This window comes from Centruroides sculpturatus, unplaced genomic scaffold (genome assembly GCF_000671375.1).
Source record: "Centruroides sculpturatus isolate CEXI.00-Female unplaced genomic scaffold, Cexi_2.0 scaffold933, whole genome shotgun sequence".
Taxonomy (NCBI): domain Eukaryota; kingdom Metazoa; phylum Arthropoda; class Arachnida; order Scorpiones; family Buthidae; genus Centruroides; species Centruroides sculpturatus.
This window is the reverse complement of record NW_019385185.1, coordinates 107,578-129,748: the sequence shown is the minus strand read 5'-3', so window position 1 is coordinate 129,748 and position 22,171 is coordinate 107,578. Positions and strand designations below refer to the sequence as shown.

Here is a 22,171-nt window from a genome sequence, read left to right as displayed (position 1 = left end):
GGGGAATGATTTGACAGGTATAAAAACATCGCTTACGATCATTAAAGTTCTAAAATGACAGATAGCAGAAACAATAGGCTAAATTATGAGCAAAAGGCTTATATGTTTATCAACAATCTCCAATCAGAGTCGACGAACAGGTGTCAAATAAACGCCTCGGAACAAACCTTTCTCGTGACTTGATCTGGTTTCAGTTTTCACCTGGAGACAAAGAAGAAAACAATTGGAAAGTGAAGAATGGGACGCAGGACTAATCGTAAAGTGAGATTCAAGGAAGAAATAATATAAAAACCCGGAATCTCAAGGTCAAAATGCAGTTTTCCTAAAAATTCTATGGCAATTAATCTGTGTCGTCTTCATCTGGATTAAGCCTGAAGTCGTGCCCACTAAAATTTGTGTTGTGTCTCGCAGACTACTCCAGTCGTTGCAGCTCTGTCACCTACCATCGCTTCTGTGACCAAGCGAACCCATCTCGTCCGCTCTGGGGCTACGACTGATCAACTTGCACCATCATAGGATCAGCGATACGCCATGCCTCAGTGCCAGGAGAAAACACTGTAAAAAAGCCATTTCCAACCACCTCAAATATATAAGCATCTTCTCGTTCTAATAAACGATTTTCACTGTAAAATACTTGTCATCTTTGTCTCCTCCGCCACCACCAACGTACGAATGGACCCTAGACCATCACCGACACGCAATTAACTGATTTCCCCTAAAAGTCGGCAAGCTTACAAATTTGACACAAAAAGCCATTACGTTCGTTATCCGAGACAAAATTTTTGCAAAATAAAAGTTTGTTAACCGATTTGGTCATTAACCAGGACGTTCATTAACCGGGGTTCCACTGTAAATTATATTCAAATTTAATTATATTAATATAGTTATCTATATAATATTTTTTGATGAATTTTAACTATAAAAAAACTATTTAAACTATGCATTTTAAACTATTAATGTATTTGCAATAGTTTTATAGTTTAAAATACACTTTGGCTTGTCTACCTTTTCCAAACTGTTTTATAAAAACAATAAAAGAAAACCAAAAAAATACAAAAAAGAAATAAGAAACAAATTGAAAAAGCTTCCTCAAGCTTCTTTTAAAAAGTTCTTAATTACAAAATCATTACAAATTATCATATACATTATCAAATTGTTCATAATTACTTAATTCTTTCATTTCATTGTTTAAACCATTGTTTTTTGTTCACAATAGTCTAGTATAGATTATAAAGTATTAAATTTGCTTAAAGATTTTAGAGATTTCATTAGATATTATAAAGAAATTTAATCTGACATTAAACAGTAATATTTTTCCTTCAATATTCAATTTTATCTAAATCTGTGATAATGAATATCTATAGTTCATTGAGACTACTTTATCAAGAACAGTTGTTTACTAATCATAATTGATAAACAAAAATATATTATAATGATATCAAGATAATCAATGTTTTTTTATATTAGAGTGAAATGAACAAAAACCAAAATGTTTTAAAATCTAGTTGTATTTTTTTATACATTTCTTTCTTATGTTTATATAGGAACCACAATGTTGTATAGATCTTTATTTCACAAAACTGCAGCATATTTTTTTTATAAAATCCACTTGCTATTCATCTCCAACAACTTTCATGCAGAGATCATCAGAAATAAATTTTTGCAAAATAAAAAATATCTATAGAAATAGTATTTATTTCTATGATGATTGTTTAAAATAATTAAATAAATATTACTTANATGTTATTTATATATATTATGTCAAGATATGCATCTTGTATAAATTTATGTGACACAGTTTTATACAAATTTTCATAAAAATTATTGGGCTGCAATTTGAAAAAACTTGTAAATCTAAAAATTCCCACTGTCATCCATCTGTCTTTCTTTAATCTCAAGATTAGATGAATGAAATTCAAGACCAGATATTGGCAATTGTAGGGACAGGAGGCCCCTAAATCAATTTTTAATCATATTTTAAATAAATTTAAAATATGATTAAAAATTGATTTAGGGGCCTCCTGTCCCTACAATTGCCAATATCTGGTCTTGAATTTCATTCATCTAATCTTGAGATTAAAGAAAGACAGATGGATGACAGTGGGAATTTTTAGATTTACAAGTTTTTTCAAATTGCAGCCCAATAATTTTTATGAAAATTTGTATAAAACTGTGTCACATAAATTTATACAAGATGCATATCTTGACATAATATATATAAATAACATAAAAATAATGAAAATTATAATATATATAAATAACAATGAAAGGAATTAAAATGTTTAAAATAAAGTCAGAAAATAAGTGTTAAACATTTTCTGACAAAACAATTTTAGTAATAGTTTATTTAGAATATTAAATTAAGAACAATTTTTTAATGTATTGTACCAATTAAATTTTCATTGATCTGTAGCATATAGGTAAAGTCCATAACTTTAAAACTTCAAAAATAAGTAAAATACATTGCATTGCACTTTAATTATTCTCAGGATGGCAGATTCTATTTTTAAACAGGGAAAAAACTGTAGTTTGAAAAGTGATCAATAGATAATGCCAAATGCATTCATAATGAAAACGATTATTATATATTCAGTTACAACAGCAAAAGTCCAACATGACCTTCACCACAAAGTATGACACAAGTGAGGTGAGTGACAATGCCTGACTGCAGAGTGTAGCAAGTTCAGATGAACAAAACTCACTTTAATTAAGCTGAATGGCATCTTTTGGATCCCAACAGTGTGAAAGGGCCTGATTAATACAATCTAGATTTTAAATATCCTCACAACCAGAAATAAACTGGTGTCAAATCTGGAGGCAATGAAATCTTGCATTGCCTAATAATAAGACCATCTTCACCAAATGTTTCAATCAGAAATTTCTTTACTAGAGAAATGACAAGAGATGGTGCTCCTTATCCCCATCCTGTATAAATATGACTGTAGGCAGTGCTATCTCATAGAGAGACCACAACTTGCTCATGCAGCTGTGTCAAATAACACCAAACATTCAACATGGTATTCTTCCAGCTAATTTTTGGACAAAACTTTTCATAGAAAAAAGTTTTTCAAAATGTATTAGGCTGAAAAGCCACACTAAACTGTCACTTGTGGTGAAAGAAATGGCTGCACTATGTATGCATGTGCATTAGAAAGCTGCTCATAAGAAACAGATGTGTTGTATGTTCATTTGTCCATGTACTGAAAAGAAGGTTTATCTGTCCAAAACACAGTTTACAACCACTATGATTCCTGCATAATATTTGATAAAGCCATGTGGAAAATGTTTTTCCTTCTATGCAGTATCAGTCAATAACAGCTGGTACAATGAGTGCAATTTGTACGGATAAAAATTTCAGATACTATAAAAGATGTTTCATTTGACTTTCACGGAATAAATGTATACCAAACTTGGACAATCGATTCATCAAGAGAGGATGCCTCCCAGAAGGACTTTCAACGGGAAAATGGTCCCTAACGTAACCTCAATTCAACTTTTTTCAGATGATAAATTTTTGTCAGTGTCATATATTGATCAGTTTTTCCTATCAAAAAAATTCCATCCTACCTATAGTGAAAAACCACACTTCAGTGAAATGCTTTCATTCATTTTTTTATGAATTTTTAAAGTTTTTATGGAGTTTTGGTTGATTCAAATAATGACAAATTGAAAGAAGATAAAATTTTGAAAGTTTTAATATAGTTTTCTAGGGTAAGTATATAACAAAAATAAGGAAGATGTGGCGGTACAACATATAAAAACAGTAAATAGAGAATAGTTCACACTTTTATTTTCTTCTTAATTTTTAAATAAATAAAATTGTGATTAAAGATTAAAACTAAGCAAAGAAAACTGTCTCAAACTTATTATTATAATTTTTGATTAACATTAAAATGTTTATAAAAGAATCAAATAGAATACTTACAGAATCTAATAATTTTTCTCTTGAAATTTTCAATGAAAGTTTATCATGGAAATGCTTTTGATGAAGTTTGCGAATTTCATGATAAAAGAAATCTTGCTTATCTTTAAATGTTTCCGAACCACCTAATGAATAACATTAAAGAATATTATAATATATTATTACATAAAACTTTTTCAATTATTAAATTCAAAGACAAATGACTTAATCATGCTATGAATTACTTCACAAAAATATTTGAAAATTCAATATTTGTAAATGTAATAAATAATTTTTCATTTCTAATAGTTTAATGTGGAAAAGTATTTTTAATTTTTCAATTTAAATATTTTGAACTATATATAAGTTCATCATTAAATATAAATTACATTAAATTTACTTAAAATATTTTCTCAGAAAGCTTTTGTATTTTAATATTTTTTAAACAAAGTAAATTAATGGTTTTATTTACATTAAAAAATGTTATGAAAATTTGTATCTTTTAAATTATTATTCACAGATTTTCAGTTTAATTAAAAGCTTAATTGTATATTATGAAGGTAAAAAGATTTCCTACAGAAAACATCAATGAACAATATTAGATCTAACAACTTAACCTAATTACTTTTTAAAATTATAATAGTAATACTTGGATACTTCTATATGCTTTTTGAATTTTACAAAGGCTTTCTAAAAACAAATATTTTTAGAAACTCACCTATATTGAATTTAATAGAAAGTTTCAATAAAATATATTTTAAAATAAGTTTGTAAATTGTTAAGATGATACCAAAAATTAATATACTTTGGATTAAAACAAAGCAGCTGCATTTTTATATAATATAAGGACCTTGAATTAGTTCTCACTGTTTTTTTGTGAAAATTAACACTATTTAAAAAAGTTGTAATAAACACGTCACTGAAAGTATTGTCCATTGCTAGCCACTACTTTCTCCCATCGTTCTGGCAGCATTTGAATTCCATGTCGGAAAAACGACACGTCTTTTGAGGCTATCCAAGAATCAACCCATTTTTTGGCATCTTCATAAGAATGGAAGTGCTGCTCAGCCAGGCCATGTACCATCAATCAGAACAAATGATAATCCGAAGGGACGATGTCTGGTGAATACGGCGGGTGGGGTAGGACTTCCCATTTAAGCGTTTCCAAGTACGTTTTCACCGGTTGTGCAACATGTGGCCGAGCATTGTCATGTTGCAAAATCACTTTGTCGTGTCTCTGCTCATATAGCGGCCGTTTTTCCTTCAATGCTTGGCTCAAACGCATCAATTGTAGTCGATAGCGATCTCCCGTGATAGTTTCGTTTGGTTTGAGCAGCTCGTAATAAACTACACCTAGCTGATCCCACCAAATGCAGAGCAGAAGCTTCGAACCATGGATATTCGGCCTTGCTGACGATGTTGATGCATGACCGGGCTTACCCCACGATTTTCTACGCTTAGGGTTATCGTAGTGTATCCATTTTTCGTCACCCGTCACGATACGATGCAGAAAACCTTTCCTTTTCTGCCGTTGAAGCAGCTGTTCACATGTGAAAAGACGCCGTTCGACATCTCTCGGCTTCAACTCGTACGGCACCCAATGTCCTTGCTTTTGAATCATTCCTAATCCTTTTAAACGTTTCGAAACTGTTGTGTGATCAACTCCTAATGATTCTGCAAGTTCAGCTAGCGTCTGACATGAGTCTTCATGAAGTAATGCCTCTAATTCCTTGTCTTCAAACTTTTTTGGTGCACCAGATCGTTCTTTATCTTCAACATCAAAATCATTATTTTTGAAGCGTCTAAACCAATCTCTGCATGTTGTTTCCAACAGAGCATGGTCGCCGTAAGTCTCAACAAGAATTCTGTGTGCTTCAGCTGCATTTAATTTTGAATAAAATAGTGCAATAAAATTCCCCACAAATACTCTTTTTTTGGCACGAAACTAGACATGTTTAGCACAATTAAAAAATAAGTTGTTTACACTTCAGTGAAATGACAAATACTGAATTTCTAGGTCACTTATTGTACTTCCTTACAGATGCGTCACCATCTAAAAATAAACACACGTGGTTCTGGTAACGCCATCTGTTAAAGAACAGCGAGAACTTGTTCAAGGTCCTTATAAGTAATATTAATATTTTGGAAAATAATTATATTGAAAGTTTAAATTGAATGCAATCTGTTTAACTTTTATAATAATAAAGAATTACTAATAAACATTACAATTTATACTCTTTTCTTTCCTTTATTTTATTATACAAAAGAACAAAGCAATTTGCTTTGCAGAATAACCATTGTCATATACGATATCCTCTTTTGTAAAGAAAAATTCATATAATTAGAAATAGAAAATAATATGAAAATGCATTTCATATAATTATTTTTTATATCATTTAATATAAAATTTTATTAATTTAAATAGTTTTTAAATAAGCAAATTTTGATATATTACCTATATTTTTCAATAAAAATTGTGTGAAAGTTGCTGCAATAACATTTCTTTGTTTCGAAATTAATTCTACTTGCGGTTGGCAGCCATCATCTATTACTAAAACTTGCTCCCCCTGACAGTTATTTATACTTTGAAACTGAAACTAAAAAAGCAAATACTGTTTTTTATAGAATAAAATTATGTTCACCGTATATAGAGTAGACCAAAAGTAACAAAGCATTAAATTTAGTATATACTGATGATGGAATGTATCTTACTTAAATACTCTTAAATACTATTAAAATTGAGATCTACAGTCATTTATATTATAGTGCAAGCACGTTTACCCTCAATCTTATCCTGAAGTTTAGTATCACACTTTAAAGAGCATATTGCTCAGAGTACTAAAGAGTTTATGCTCAATGAATAACCTTCTACTGGTACATTCTATCTTTGAGACAGCCTCATAGAAGGAAGTTGTAAGAAAATACGCAAGTCAGTCAATTCTACATTGATGATGCTTTCCAGAAGCAAAGGGTCTATAAAGCTCAAGGCAAACAAATTGAAAATTTTGTAATGTAAATGATATTTGTGTATTTCGCACTGTTCAATTGAAATAAAGCATTTCAAACTTGATAAAAATAATTTTGGTCCACTCTATATATGTGTAACATTAAAAATCAATTTTTAATTACAGCTAAAAAAAATTTCATAAATTACTTAGTGACATTTTGTATATTCTAACTACAAATTATTTCTTTAATTTTCATTAAAAATATTGTTTTTTTATAAATTAGAAAAGTAAATTATGTAAATTTAAAATTGTTATGATCTTTGTAACTTGTCTTACCTTTGTCGAAGGACAAAGACGAAAGGTTATTAATCGTTTATGAATGATTTTCAGAAAAACTTCTTTAATTGTCAATTGCTATAAAAAATAAATAACTTAATGTTGCAATTTTATTATTAATAGGAAAAATGATAATAATAATATATAACTAATATGATATAATTAATTGCTAAAATATATAAACTTTTAATTCACAATTAGTTTACCTTTGGAGAGATATAACACAACACTTTCTTTGGCTTTTGTAATTTGTCGCCATCATATGCAATCAGACATGCTTCGTACCAAATATTATGACTTTTCTTTGCCACGTTCTTTCGGACAAGATTGGAATCAGCTTCTAAAACAAAAATTTATTAAAATCCATTTCCAGAATAAAATAAAATACAAAGAGTATAAACTACAGCACTCAGGATTATCATCATTATTGAAGAATTAGAAAACTATATAGGAAAACATGTAATTTTTTTTCAAGCGTTTTCTTATCCTTTTACAGTCCATTTCAGACGTAATAGCAAAAAGAGAATGAAAAAAAAAAAACTTCTAATTCTTCAAAAATACAGAGTGTGTTTGAAAAGTTTCAGTATTGGGTCAAAAACTCTTAACTATAATTTTGATGCCTTTGCAAAAAACTCTTAGAGTCCCTGTCAATTGATGAGAAATTAAAATTGTAATTTTTTCAAGAGTTTTTTTCCATATTGCATGAAAATTCTTTCTTTTTCAGGCTTTATTTTACAATTATGTAATTTTAATAATAATATTATTATTTAGTTTTAAAAAAACATCAAAGTGGCATGGGGGTTGCCCACATTGTATAGTTATGTGGAGCCTAATTACACTACTGCTGAAAACATGCTGAAATATAAAAGAATTCGTTTAATATTTTTCAATCCATTCATGAAACTGTTTTTGCACACAATGTAAGTACTTAATTTGAAATTTAACTTAAACATATTACAACTACAGTATTTCAAATAACATTGGATATTGATAATGCAAATTTGGATTAACATTCTGCAATGTTTATATCAAATAAATTAATTAAAATAATGATTTAAAAATTAAACCAACACTTCTTAGCTCTTCAGTGGTGGACTTAATCTAAAATTCAGTGAACCTTAATACCAGGAATCTAAAAATTTTTCTATTTTAAAAAAGAATTGCAGTAAAAAAGTTTAAGAAATGAAGTATTAACTAGGCTAATATAAAAATTTCAACTAAAGTAGGACTATTTAAATTTTTAAATTCAAAATATAATTCATCTAGATTAAACAAAATTATAAGCCACTAAGAATTAAATTTCATGGGAATTGCTTTGCAATTTTTTTTATTTGCTATCATCATATTATATCAAGATTATTTCACATAACCAATATATTACACAATGTGAGATATTGCTTATGTGAAATAATGCATTAAGTTAAAAGTCAAATCTAAAATAACCACTTTTGCCTTTCGGTCATCTTATTAAGACAACAATCTACTGCTCCGGGAGCCCAGAATGAAGTAACAATGAAAAATGATGTGTTTATATAATACTAAATTAAAAATTACTACACTTTAAACCAGCATAAAAATTTAATAAACAAACATTTTCAATGTTTTAAAAAGTCTTCATTGGGTTAAGTACATCAAATCGTAATAGAGAGAAATTCAGAGTTGAAATCATACAAATTTACTAAGATGTGGAGCATTCCCATTGGGGCTCTCAAATAAACTTTCATTAGCACTTCTTTACTTAATTTTTAAAGGTTAAAAATGTTTGTTTATGCTGGTTTTAAGATCTATGCAACTTGCTTGTTATTGTGGTACCAATTTACGCTGATATAAATAAATGAAAAGATAACACTATACAAATATTTTTGAAGTTTTTAAAGTCTAAACTAAGACCTTTTCAGTTAAAAAAAACATTTAATTTTATTTGAAATGCAATGTTAAGAAGCAATATAAGTTTAATTCTTTATTCATAATAATATTCAATGCTGTACATGGAAATGAATGGAAATCAAAAACATTTGTTTTATTGATAAATATTGCCCTTTTTACTGGATTTTTGGTGTTTTGTAGTTAGTTACTAGTAAACAAACATACTCCAGTTTTCAATATATTTATATGACTAACATTTTCAAGGGAACAAACTCACAAAAGCAATCACATTAAAGATATGCCAGATAATTGTGTGTGTACTGTATGTAATAATATAACTATTTCAGTTATATAATTAATGTAATTTATATCATATAATACTAACATAATTCTAAATGTATTTGTTGAAGTTAATAATAATTATAATGTATTTGAATAATTTAAATTACATTTTTTTTTCTGTCATTTCTGAGAAATGCCTAATAAATGACAAAATGCTAATCATCTTTTTATATTGATTCTTTTTGATTCAATGAACTGTTAATAAACTAGTTCTTACATCAAGAAAGAATTACAATTAATATAGCATGAAGAAATAACAATGATAAATTATATAATTTATGAAATTAAAAATCCAGCAACAAGTTGCTTAGCTTTCCTGGCAACATTTGATGGTGCCATCTGTTTCAATATTTTATTAAAAAACTTTTTATATTTTTAATTAAATGGCAAAAAACTTAATTTTGAGGGTATGCATGGGTTCTTTTAAAAAATTATAAATGCTAATAACGAGTAAAATCATCATTAAGACCCACTCGAGATATGACACAACTCCCTTTATCTCCTCACCCCTTTGACTTTTAACCACCAAAATTTAATAGCATCAATCCCACTAATACACAAACCTCCCTGCAAAATTTCAGAAAATTTCGACAAAAAGCAGAGAAGTTATTAAGCTTCAAAGATGGTGAACAAAATCATGCCCCCCACACAAACATCCATACATACAAAAAAACCCCCAAATTTTTTCGCATTTCTTGCATTTCAAGGTTCTCTGTGTCCAAAAATGTAAAATCTAGGGGTCATGTTTTGACCAATAGCCATACTTTCCCTTTGTTATATAACAGCTGGGAAAGTAAAAATAAAAGTATTTTCTAAATATACAGTCAAATCCCTCTATAGCGATAATTTGTGAAACAAGAAAAATCTTGTAGAGAAATTTATTGTTATAAACACACAAACAGCTTATAGAACTGTATACAGTTCAAATAAACACAATAACATCAAAAATCCAGGAGCAAAAACACACTTTAATACCAAACAAACATTTTTAATTGTTCTAAATGGTCATCCTGGGATTTTAACTTATTAAATTTGAACAAAGATAATAACTAGAACACTATTTTTAAACAAAAAAAAACATTAATTTTATTGGACAAAACAAGAACATTTGTTTGCCTATTAAAGTGTTTTTTTGTTTTGCTGCTGGATTTTTAGTGTTAATGTGTTTATTTCATGGTTATAATCAGAATTTTATAAAAAATATCTCCTTCCTCATTTAACACTAACATTGTTAGACAAATAAGATAATATGAAGGTCAAAATGATATAACAGAAAAACATGTAGTATTATTAATCTCTTCCAGTACAAGATCTAAGTTATTTTATTACACATTATTTCTGCAGTATACATGTTAAATACTATATCATACATAACCTCAACTAGATGTAAATACCAATATGCCAACAAAACTAAAAGAAATAAAACAAAAACAAATGTTTTCTTCTGTTTTAAATCGTCACTCTCAGATACAAAGAACATTTAGGCATTCTTCAAATCTGGAGGATGACCATTTAAAACAGAAAAAAGAAATATAACAAAAAACATTTTCATTTTTTCTGGTTTATTGGTATTTATGTCTAATTAGGCTATTTATATTAATTTACATCAGTAGTTTTGTAGAGATTGTGTTAAATATCAAAATCAGTCAGAACCTGAATCTTCCTAAGCAATAACTAAAAATGATGTACTTATAAAAATTGATTTACTGCATTATCATCATTATAGAGAAGAGAAAATACTGTGTATTTTAGAAGTACAGTAAAAAAAATGTATCATTAAACAGATTTATCAGACTAGAGGATATAATTCAGTCAGGAGAAATTTTGCATTAAGATAAGAAATATAGTACACTATGCAATTCATATTATCGTCGTAGAGGGATTTATACTTATATCAATAATTACCATATCAAGATTAGACTGTATCATAATAATCTTACTATTGAGCACAATAATGTGAAAATCTCCATTTTTTAAATTTGCACCCTTATAAGACACTATGGTTTTGTAGCATCCGGCTTGTTCCATTTTTAGGATCAATGCTATACGTGACGATTCAGAGTAACACTCCCATCTTAATGGTAGAATCACTGGTCTTTCGCTATTTACCTTATTTAATAAATAACAAATTAATCAGAAAATGATATACTAAACTATATTTTTATATTATTTTATTTGATAAAATTAAGCTTACTTCAATTATATCTACACTATAATCACAGCTTGGATCTGCATTGGGCTTGATGGAGCAAAGATTGTTATATTTATCTCTAGGCTCGATGAAAAGATGATAAGGTACACCTTCTGTACAAACAACTGTTGAACAATGATGAACAAATCCGGTTTTATTCGGATCCGGTAAGCCTATTTTTAAAATCAAAAATTCAAATTTTGTAAAATCTTTGAAATTATCAGCAATGAAAAAAATATAATTAAATACATTTTTTCATTGTTATAATGCTATTCCCAAAAAAAATTACAATAGGAAAAATCATGATAATTATATTCAATATTTCCTTAATTATTAATCCAATATTTCTTTTATTAATTTAGAATTAAATTAACAGAGTTGAAAATATTTAAAGCTAATATTAAATAATTGGTTATTTTTATAATTATTTTAATCAATCTAGTCAACCAGTAAAACTGTAGATATGAATGAGTGGTTGAGACTTTATCAGAACTGCATACCATGCCTGTAGGAGTAAAAAAGAAAAAGGAACTAACTGCACATGAGCTTTCTTGAGATATAGCCCCACAATATTGGCCTATCGGAATTTTGAAGAACCTCAAAAATAAGGTAAATTTAAAAGTGAAAAAATTTGAAATTAATTCTCAAAACAATACTAAAAATCAACCATTTTCTGCTTTACTAGAGATGGCTAAAAACTCATAAAACATGGGAAATGCCATAGCACCAACTATTTCTGGCAAACAGTCAGAGTTGCACTGCATGCTCCATTACGCCCGTCTATGACCATGCCCCAGAAGTAGTCAATGCAATGGCATTTTCCATGTTTTATGAACTTTTAGCCATCTCTAGTAAGCAGAAAATGGTTAATTTTTAGCATTGCTTTGAGAAATACTTTTGGATGTTTTCAGTTTTAAATTTTACTTCATTTTTGAGGGTCTTCAAAATTCCAGATAGGCCGATTTTGTGCAGCCCAGGAAGTGTCACACTAGACCAGCATTTTTCAAATTTTAATGCGACCCAACATTGATTGCATTAAAATTTTAATGGATTATAAAATGATACTACCTTATGCAGAAATACTTGTAATACTTGTATTACCAAAATATTCTCTAAGAACTAGGAACAATAGTTGCATTTAATAAATGCATCTATTGTTCCTAGTTCTTAGAGAATATTAGTACTGAAAATCTTTAACAAGTTTTTTCTTATAATTATTATTTTTGTCATTTAGTAATAAAATTAAGATTGTGGAATGTGTGTATACAAAATTGATTTTTCTTTTCTATTTTGAATAACATCAAAATACATATTTTATGTAAGGTTGTGGTCATAAAGCCATTTAAGTTGCAATAGTTTTGAAAATATTTTCTTGTTTATTCAAACTTTTACTTTATTATGTGTCATACATTGCAATAAATTATGAAAAATAAATAACAGAAGAATCTTGGCACAAGTGGATCAATAAATAATCTTTTTGTACATGTACAAAATGAAATTGACCAAAATCTTACAATCTGAAAAGTGAAAAGTACATTTTAAAGAATGATTTTTTAAATTTATATATATATATAAACTTGCAATATTTTTAAAAGTAAAATAGACTCTGGAATAATTTTGAAACAGTATTTTATTTACTATCATCACTCTTACATTTTTTGATAGTTAAATTTCAATAATAAAAACTGAAATTGAAGTAAGTTATTTGTTGCAAATCAAATTTGGATTTTGTTATATAATATACAGTGACTCCAGTTTTTAAAAAACTTGGTAAATTTGATATAAACATTTGGATCACAGAACCATTATAAACAAATATATTGGGTCACACAAGCAAAAAATTTGAGAAATGCTGCACTAGACCATAGGTTTCTTTGGCTTTTTCACACTCTTACAGGAATGGTCTACAGCTCTGTAAGGTTCACTCCCTAATGAACCTACCACCTCAGTCAGAGCTATGTTTGTTTCCATCATCATTTTGCTCAGCACTATAACATATAAGGCATAAAATAAACATGCTTATTTGCTATAGTAATCAGATATATTAGCATGGTAAATTTCCAAATTAATACATCTAATTCATAAAGAATGGTAAATGATGATTACAGCTCAGAACATACATATCAATACAAAAACATTATTTAAGAGCTAGAAGAAATAATATATATAACTTACCGGGAAGAAATATTTTTACAAAAGGACTTCCACGAATATGGACCGTTCCGACAAGAATAGATATGTAATATTCGCCGGCCCTTCTCACACTAAAATGAATTTGTGCTTTATTTGCATCGTTAGGATTAATTCCTCCAAACTCAACGCTGCAAGCTACTTTGTGACTGCCTTGAGTGATCTCTACTAATATATTATCTTTGCTGCATACTGGATAAGAATGACCATTTCGTTGATAGAACTGAAATTAAAATGGTTATAATCAGTTTATAAAATAATGAATTTTAACATCAAATTACATTTTTCATATTTGTCTGAAATAACTTCATACACTAAATACATATTTTTAATTGTAACCTATAAATGAATTCGTTAAGATTCTTATTTCTGATCAAATACTTCACATTATAATGCCTATCTATATGAATATATATAATTTGACTGATTGAAAGATAAACACTATCACAAGACATTATGTTTTGTTACCGTGCATTTTTATCAAGATTGGAGTAAAAGATCATTACATTTTTACCACTTCCGACACCATGTATCCAATTTATATTATGTTTAATAATAATTCCTATATATTGCATAAAGCAATGTTAATACAGTACAATATCCTTAATTAAATTTAAAATATGATTTTCTCAATTCTAAAATGCAACTTTTATTCAGTTTTGCTTGTCCAAAGTAAAAACTATTTCTTAGAATTGATGGCGTCTTGCATTCACAGTTTAAAACAATAACCAAAAATAATTGCAAGTAGAGCACATGATGCATTATGTATTAATAATAGGCATTTTTGACTACTACTAAGTCACATCAACTTCAGTCAAGCATTACTGATAAAAAGAAGTTTAAGTTAAATGCTTGTTATCATTACAATGTGACATTCAAAAAAAGAAAGATTATTTCCTTGCTCTTTTATATGTACAATAAGCTTATAGACATTACCTGTTTCATGCTATTTATATTGTTTTTTCAACTTAGTGAAACTTTAAAAATTTTTCCCTTCTTAAAAGAATTCTTTATGCACCTTAGAATTGAAGAAATATGATATAGAAAAAGTACTTTCACTTTTTTAGTAAGGATTCATCTAAAACTAAAACATTCTAAAAATACTTATATATTTTTTAGTCTTCTCCATAATTTTTAATTGTTATATAAACTAATGAATCAACAAAATACTTTTTGATATATCTTTAATTTAAAATAAGCTTAACTTTGCTTTTATTACATTTTATTTCCTATCCATTGCTGCATCATTTTTTATACATGTATTCATTTCATAATTTATTTTTATTTAATTCTCATTACATGTCTATAAACGAAATGTACTGTAATTATTGTTAATTACAGTAAATTAAGAAAATAATGAATTTAATAATTTGCAAAAATAACATAATTAAGTATTTTTAGTATATTTTAGTATATTTTACAATAAAAATTTTAATTTATATGCAAAAATATTTCATATGCTACTTATACAAACATAAGAATTTTAAAGGTTTACCTTGACAATAAAAGTCATAGTACTACCAACTACTTGAGGATCCGTCCAGTCGAACTCCACCTTACAATTCTGCGGTGCCAGATACTTTCCCGTGACATATGCGAGAAAACCGAGCTTGGTGACGGCAGCAGAATGATCAAGCAGCAGAGATGGTTGGGACACGGTAGATGCCATGCCCACCAATATAGCAATAACCACAGACAAAGTAAGCATTGTACCTATTTGAAAATAAATGTACTAATTTAAAGTTTTTTTTTTAATTATATACTTCTTAAAAGTTATTTTAAACAATTAATTTTATAACACAAACACGTAAAACAATTGTTTTATCATGTCTGTAATTTGTTATGCTCTATTATAATATATTTTTGTTTGATCACAGAGTATAACCCACAAGAAGTAATGTGAGGAGATTGACAATGCTCGGACTTAACAAAGCATGGCTAAGTCACAGTGTCAACAAATCCACATTCTTCACACTACTTCTCATGAGTTCTATTTTTATTTAATCACCTGTTAGTTTTTTTAAATAACTTATGCTATTTTATCATAATAGTTACCAATGCCAAACGCTCCAAAAATCAAAGTGAATCAAATAGGTTTAACGTTTACATCATCGCCATAATAAAAATATAGTTCAACACATACCACTGTATAGTTCTTAACAATTATAGTTTAAAGCTATAGGCAACCAAGCTCAAAGTGTTCTAATAACTAAACGATAACACTGGATTGACTCTAATCTGGGTTAACCATCAGGCTAGAGAGTTAAAATTTAATTATACAGTGTAAACCAAAGTGTAATCTGTGTAAACCAAAATCACATGGTACCAAATTATTTTCTCTATTTTTATCTTTAAACTACACTAAATAAATGTTGCAGAGTTACATTTATTTTTATAGTAAAATCATTTTTACATATGTAAAAAAATTTTATTGCTAGGTTCACTCCAAAGTAATTCAAACTAAAAAATGGGAGTGTTTGAATGCATAAGTTGAAAACTATTCTATTGCAAAAAGTTCATGTTCCCAAGAACTTGTGCTAAGCATCAAATACTTCTTGGGTTCACTCCTTATGAGCTTGTCACAAGAAACAAGACAAGTAGAGTATCAAAAATTAATGTCTTGCACTGCTATTGGAAATCCTAATCACATTACAGTATGATCTCTGTACAGTAATACAGAAACAAAGTTCTATGAAATGTCTTCTCAAGAATTTTAATACTCTAATTAATCATTTAGTTTAATCTCTGTAATCAGCAACATATTGTGTATTCAAAAACAAGTTGATTAATATTAGTTAGTTACTAACTACTCCATACAAGAAAGCTGGGAGCACCACGTTATCTTATTTCACTGTTTTCACAAATTATATCTGTTGCTTGTTCTCAGTAACTTGATTCTTAAAAGCATTTGATTTTGCCCTTAGTTAATTCTAACAAAGACTAATATTAACAAAGATATCTTCATGTCTATTCTGTAGAAAAGATTAAAATCACCAGGAACAACAGTCTTCCATTGCAGAGATGACCTTTTATTAGAGACTGAGCCTCTACAAAACAACATTTTAGAACATGAAAACATTTTTAGTCTTTTCTACAAAATTATTTTAATGTGTAAATTTGTCACCCATTTTTTAAAAATACCTTCATGTCTGTTGTTCCCTTGTCACATGACCTTTGTTTCTCTGACAAGGTTTGAAATCATTCTCGAAATACAGTTTGTCATTCTGTATAAAGACCATTATACTTGCAGACAATTTTGCTTATTTGTCTACAGTTTGATTTAAGCATAAATAGTTTCCACTGTGAAATATTCTTTTATAATAAATAATATATGTTTTGAGCATAGTTATATAAAATTCAATTGTGAAAATTATTTTAGTATTGAATTTTACACTTTATTTTTAATTACATTTTAATAGTTTATTATTATAAATAAAACTTGCATTTTAAAATATTGTAAACATTTAAAAACATTGAAGTAAATATTCAAATAAAAACTGGTAATAGCTTTGGTATCTATGTAAGCTTGCCGACTGTTAGGGGATCAATTAATCCTGCATCAGGATGCACCTAAGGGATGTTCACATGTGGGTGTGGTGAAAGAGACAAATGATGACAAGTGTCTTACAAAGTTAAAAAGCCATTTATTTTGTAGCATTTATGCTTACATCAATATTAGACAGTTCCCAAATCTCAGTGTTCCTTTGGAGTGGGAAGAGTTTCGGTCTATTGGTCATAGTCCCGGAGCGGAGAAAAAGGGTTTGTTGGATGGATGCAGATGATCAGTGAAGATGCGGCAGCATCCTATGTGGTCAATGGCAACACAATACAACTTACTGAGCACGACTTTGGGCTTAATCCAGAGGAAGACAGTTCTTCGACCTTGAATCACCGATTTTTATAGTTTTTCTCCCGCTTTCCACATTTCTGATCGGCTCCACTTCTCCACCCCGAGGCTATGACCAATAAATAGACCAAAACTCTTCCCACTCCAAAGAAACACTGAGATTTGGGAACTGTCTAATATTGATGTAAGCATAAATGCTACAAAATAAATGGCTTTTTAACTTTGTAAGACACTTGTCATCATTCCTCACTTCCCAATTGGTCTCTCCTTTGTTTCCAGGTGAAAACTGAGTCCTGATCGAGTCACGTGAAAGGTCCAATTTGAGGCGTCTATTCGACACCTTTTCATGGACTATGCCCAGAGATTGTTGATAGAACCATAAGACTTGCACTTATAATTTAGCCTGTTGTTTATGATTTCTGTCATCTTGGAACTTTAATGATCATACTCGATGTTTTTTTATTCATCAAATCTTTCCCCTTTTCTAAAATTGTTTTCCTACATCAACTGTTTATGAGCACTTGTGTCAGAGTTCTACCTCTTCCAACTGACATCCCATCTGATCTATTATATTATTTGTTTTCGCATTGCATTTATTTGACAGTTACAGTTTTTTTTCCTCTCCTCTCTCTTACATAACTAACATCACCTTTGATCCAACTTGACAATAGCGTTTTTGCTCCTAACATGTAAAAATTAAATTTTATTTTGACCCATTCTGGAACCTCATGCTATATTTTGTTTTTGAACAACTGCAGCCGGTATTTGTGAATCTTTTGGCGAGACGAAAATATAGGAAGCCATTCATTTAGACATTCTTTATAATTTGTAACTAATTTGATTACATTGTACAGTGGAACCCCGGTTAACGAACGTCCTGGTTAACGACCAAATCGGTTAACGAACTTTTATTCTGCAAAAATTTTGTCTCGGATAACGAACGTAACGGTATTTTGTGTCAAATTTTAGTTGGTGTTAGGCATGCGCGAGTTAAGTATTGCTTTTCCGAGTGTTTGTGCTATACAGTCATACCCCAGACTTACGCGATAGGTGGGACCGAGCGATAACCGCGTAAGTCAAATTCGCGTAAGTCGGAGTATAATTTTGCATATAAATACATACAAATTATTTTTAATTGGGACCGGAGACTAAAGAAAACAATAATTTAGAAAAAAATGTTTAATAAAATCTTAGATAATACATATTTATAACAAATTAGGCCTATATTATTTTACAATTTTTCACATTTACTTGATTATTACACCATAATTTTAACATTGTTTCCATCTCAGCGATAATACCGTGACGTTTACGAATGATGCTTGAATTTAAAGATTGAGCATTTTTTACAGCTTCGAGAATTTTTTCTTTACCTTTTATAATTGTTCTGACCGTCGATTCCGGTAGATCAAACTTCTTTGCCAATTCACAAATTTTCATTTTTGTATCGAAGTCTTTAATAATGTTAACTTTACATTCCAAAGATAAAGTTTTTCTTTTCTTGTTTGATGCAGAAGAATCAGTTCTACTTCGTTTGGATGACATAGTAGAGTGTTAAGATTAATCATATTCGTTATTGTAAACCGCGCTTAAGTTAGGCGCCATCTGTTCATTTATTTTGTATGTCCGACGATCAAAAGACCGCTTGGGATCGAGTCTGTTTATAATTTGAAAGGTAATCTTGTCAGTTGTATATACAAAAGGTAAATTGTTTACAAAATGAGTCTTTGTTTATTATCTGATAAATGTATACTTTTTTCGTCAATTGTTTACGATTGCAGATGCCTTTTGTGTAAAATCCAAGTCGGATGTATGTAAGCTAATAAATGTTCTCGTTAATCTTATCTCGCCTTTTGGTTCGTTCACGGTTACAAGAAATCACCACATAGAGTCTCTCGAGTCTCCGTAGATATAAAAAACAAAAATAAATTACACAAAATAAATTGTAGCTATGCGTCGATTCCGCGCAACACGTCCGAACATGTAATCCGAACAATAGTGTGGGGAGAGTGAGTAATCAAGGGTTGCATGGCGCTCAAACAAAAGACGAATCGACGAGATTTGAAAATCGCGTAACTCCGGGTTCGCGTAAGTCGGGGTAGCGTAAGTCGGGGTATGACTGTACTTCTTTTCTCAGTTTTGTGATTTATATATTTAATCAATATGGCATCAAAGAAAGAAAAAAAATCATAGTGGCAATAGAAAACGACAACGCGCTATCGCATTTGAGAAAAATTTTGATTAAAAGAGTAAGACAATCAACTTTAGATCAATTTCTTGTTCCTTACGGTAAGAGTTTGTTTGTTTGTTAAGTTATGGCAAAGCAACACTTGGGCGATCTGCCTAGGGGAATGCCTTCTGGGAGGTGTTTTTAAGGGAAACTGGCCCCTATTTAGGCGTTACAGACGTGGAGAAAACCCGGAAAACTCCACGTGGCCAGCCCGTCTGAGCGAGGTGCGAACCCACGAACGAACTCCCCGTGTTCAAGGTACGAAGACCACTTAGCCACTGGTGGGTTTTTTTTACCGAAAGAGACTTCGACTCGAAGAATCTTCCGATGAAGTGCTACCCGTTATTTTTTTGGAGGGGATTCCCCTTCTAAGCATTAAGGTTCGTATATCTCCACTTTTCTGCCACCAACTACAACAAACGAAGGTATGTACAGTGCTATTTTATTAAACAAAGTTTACATGTTTGTTGCTGTAATGATAGATACTACGTTTTCCTACATTTTCATCAAAGAAAATTACTGTATATTACAAATAAAATCACAAAAATTTCGGAGACTAGAACGGATTAATTGCATTTGCATTAATTTCTATGGGAAAAATTGCTTCGGTTAACGAACAACTCAGTTAACGAACGGAGTCGCGGAACGGATTAAGTTCGTTAACCGGGGTTCCACTGTATTTCATTAAAGTTAATATTTTCAGTACAGTTTAATATAATTTCGTTAGTTCAATTTTGGCTACATAAAATTCAAATTAAGCTTATTTTATAATCTAACTTACCAAGTCTCCATGGTTTTCTTTGTTCTTGTAGAGCCGAATCCCAGAGTCCTTTAGTCAGCTGGTCCAATCCATTTTCGGACGAAGGGAGCGTGGAGACAGCCGACAACCATTCGCCCCAAAACGTGATTCCGAGCGTGTCCTGAAACTTTTTGTGGTCCCCTTCCAAATGAAGCCTTTGAACGTCTTTAAGATTTGTTATGCCTAAACCTATTAATCTAAAATAAGATTTTAAAGATAAATGTAAAAAAACATTGAATGTTTTAGAATTTTATGCAAAAGAACATAAATAAAAAAATTAGCAAACTGATATGCAAGTGAACTAATATAATTATTAAAATTACAAATATTAATATTAAAATATGGACAATCTTGTGGACCAAAGCATCTAAGAATGTTCCTGTTACTCTGAAGATTCCAAGTTCAAACATTTGCAAAAATTTTCATGGTAATTGGGTTTGGTTATGTTAAACCCTATCCCTCACCACCAGCAGGTATGGAAAAAAAGACTCTTGCTGGCCACAGAGCAAAGGAGAAAAATATATTGAAATATGAAATAATATTACATAACAAACAACAATAACCTTATATATATGTGTGTGTGTGTGTGTGTGTGTGTGTGTGTGTGTGTGTGTGTGTGTGTGATATAGATAGAGTTTAGAAATTTTCAAAATATTACATATCTTATTAACATTAACTGCTAAAGTCTGAATAATCTGTTTGAAGCATATTTAACTTAAAAAATTCTTTTTCAAGTTTTTTAACATCTGAAGTCTTCAAATTAAAACTAAGAATAACAGACATAGGTTTAGATTGTTCAAGAAAAATGTTCAAGACTAACCAATCATAGATTTGCGAAGCCTTTTCCATATAAACAGTGGCAGAACTAGAAATTTTAGTCCCTTAAACAAAATATGGTATAGAAATTTAAATTAAATTTTTAAATTCTTAGAAAATATCATAGGTAAGTATATTTAAAATTTCTTTTGTTGTAAGCAAATTCAATATTAAAAAAAACATTCCAAAAGTTATCTACAAAAAGATTTATAAACAAAATAAAAATTATTAGTTGAAACAAAAAGTAACAAGGATAAAAAATAATCACAACAATTGCATAAGGTTTAGTGAATAGTTTTGTTAAATAATTGGATTACTCTGTAACGGATGTATGTACATTTTATATCTACCAAATTTTAAATTTCTTATTTTTGTTAAAATATATCTCATATAATTGATGCCATTGGAAAATATATTCTTTCTGTCCTATTATTGACCAACTACAATTGGATCACATTATTTTTTGAAATTGCAGAATTTTAAACAGATTCTTGTTTACCATTTTGCAATAGTGCAATTGAAAAAAAAAAAACTGTAAAAACTGTCTAAAATAAATAATATATATCCATGTAAAATTAATCATTCCTAGTTGGAATAAACACAAAAAATATTAATATTTTTCTTATATAATTAAAAAACTTCTCATATTTATACCTGTTCAGTAGAAATAGTGCCTGGAGCCCAGTCTGGGCACTTAATAACTTT

The 22,171-nt window shown here is 29.3% G+C and overlaps 1 protein-coding gene across 7 annotated transcripts in view; it reads right to left on the bottom strand.

The window, feature by feature from the left end:
* The window catches only part of LOC111635888 (apoptosis-resistant E3 ubiquitin protein ligase 1-like), a 61,584-nt gene that overhangs the window by 19,136 nt on the left and 20,277 nt on the right, over positions 1-22,171 (bottom strand). For 6 of the 7 annotated variants that reach the window (XM_023381016.1, XM_023381010.1, XM_023381012.1 and 3 more), the window contains 9 exons: positions 20,633-20,847; positions 15,270-15,487; positions 13,760-13,997; positions 11,588-11,757; positions 11,334-11,502; positions 7,392-7,525; positions 7,186-7,263; positions 6,357-6,498; positions 3,926-4,047 (listed from right to left, as the gene is read on the bottom strand). In XM_023381016.1, the coding sequence (XP_023236784.1) occupies positions 3,926-4,047; positions 6,357-6,498; positions 7,186-7,263; positions 7,392-7,525; positions 11,334-11,502; positions 11,588-11,757; positions 13,760-13,997; positions 15,270-15,482 (1,266 nt within the window). In that variant the 5' untranslated portion in view covers positions 15,483-15,487; positions 20,633-20,847. The remainder of the gene's footprint in view (positions 1-3,925; positions 4,048-6,356; positions 6,499-7,185; positions 7,264-7,391; positions 7,526-11,333; positions 11,503-11,587; positions 11,758-13,759; positions 13,998-15,269; positions 15,488-20,632; positions 20,848-22,171) is intronic. The other variant, XM_023381015.1, reaches the window with a different exon arrangement.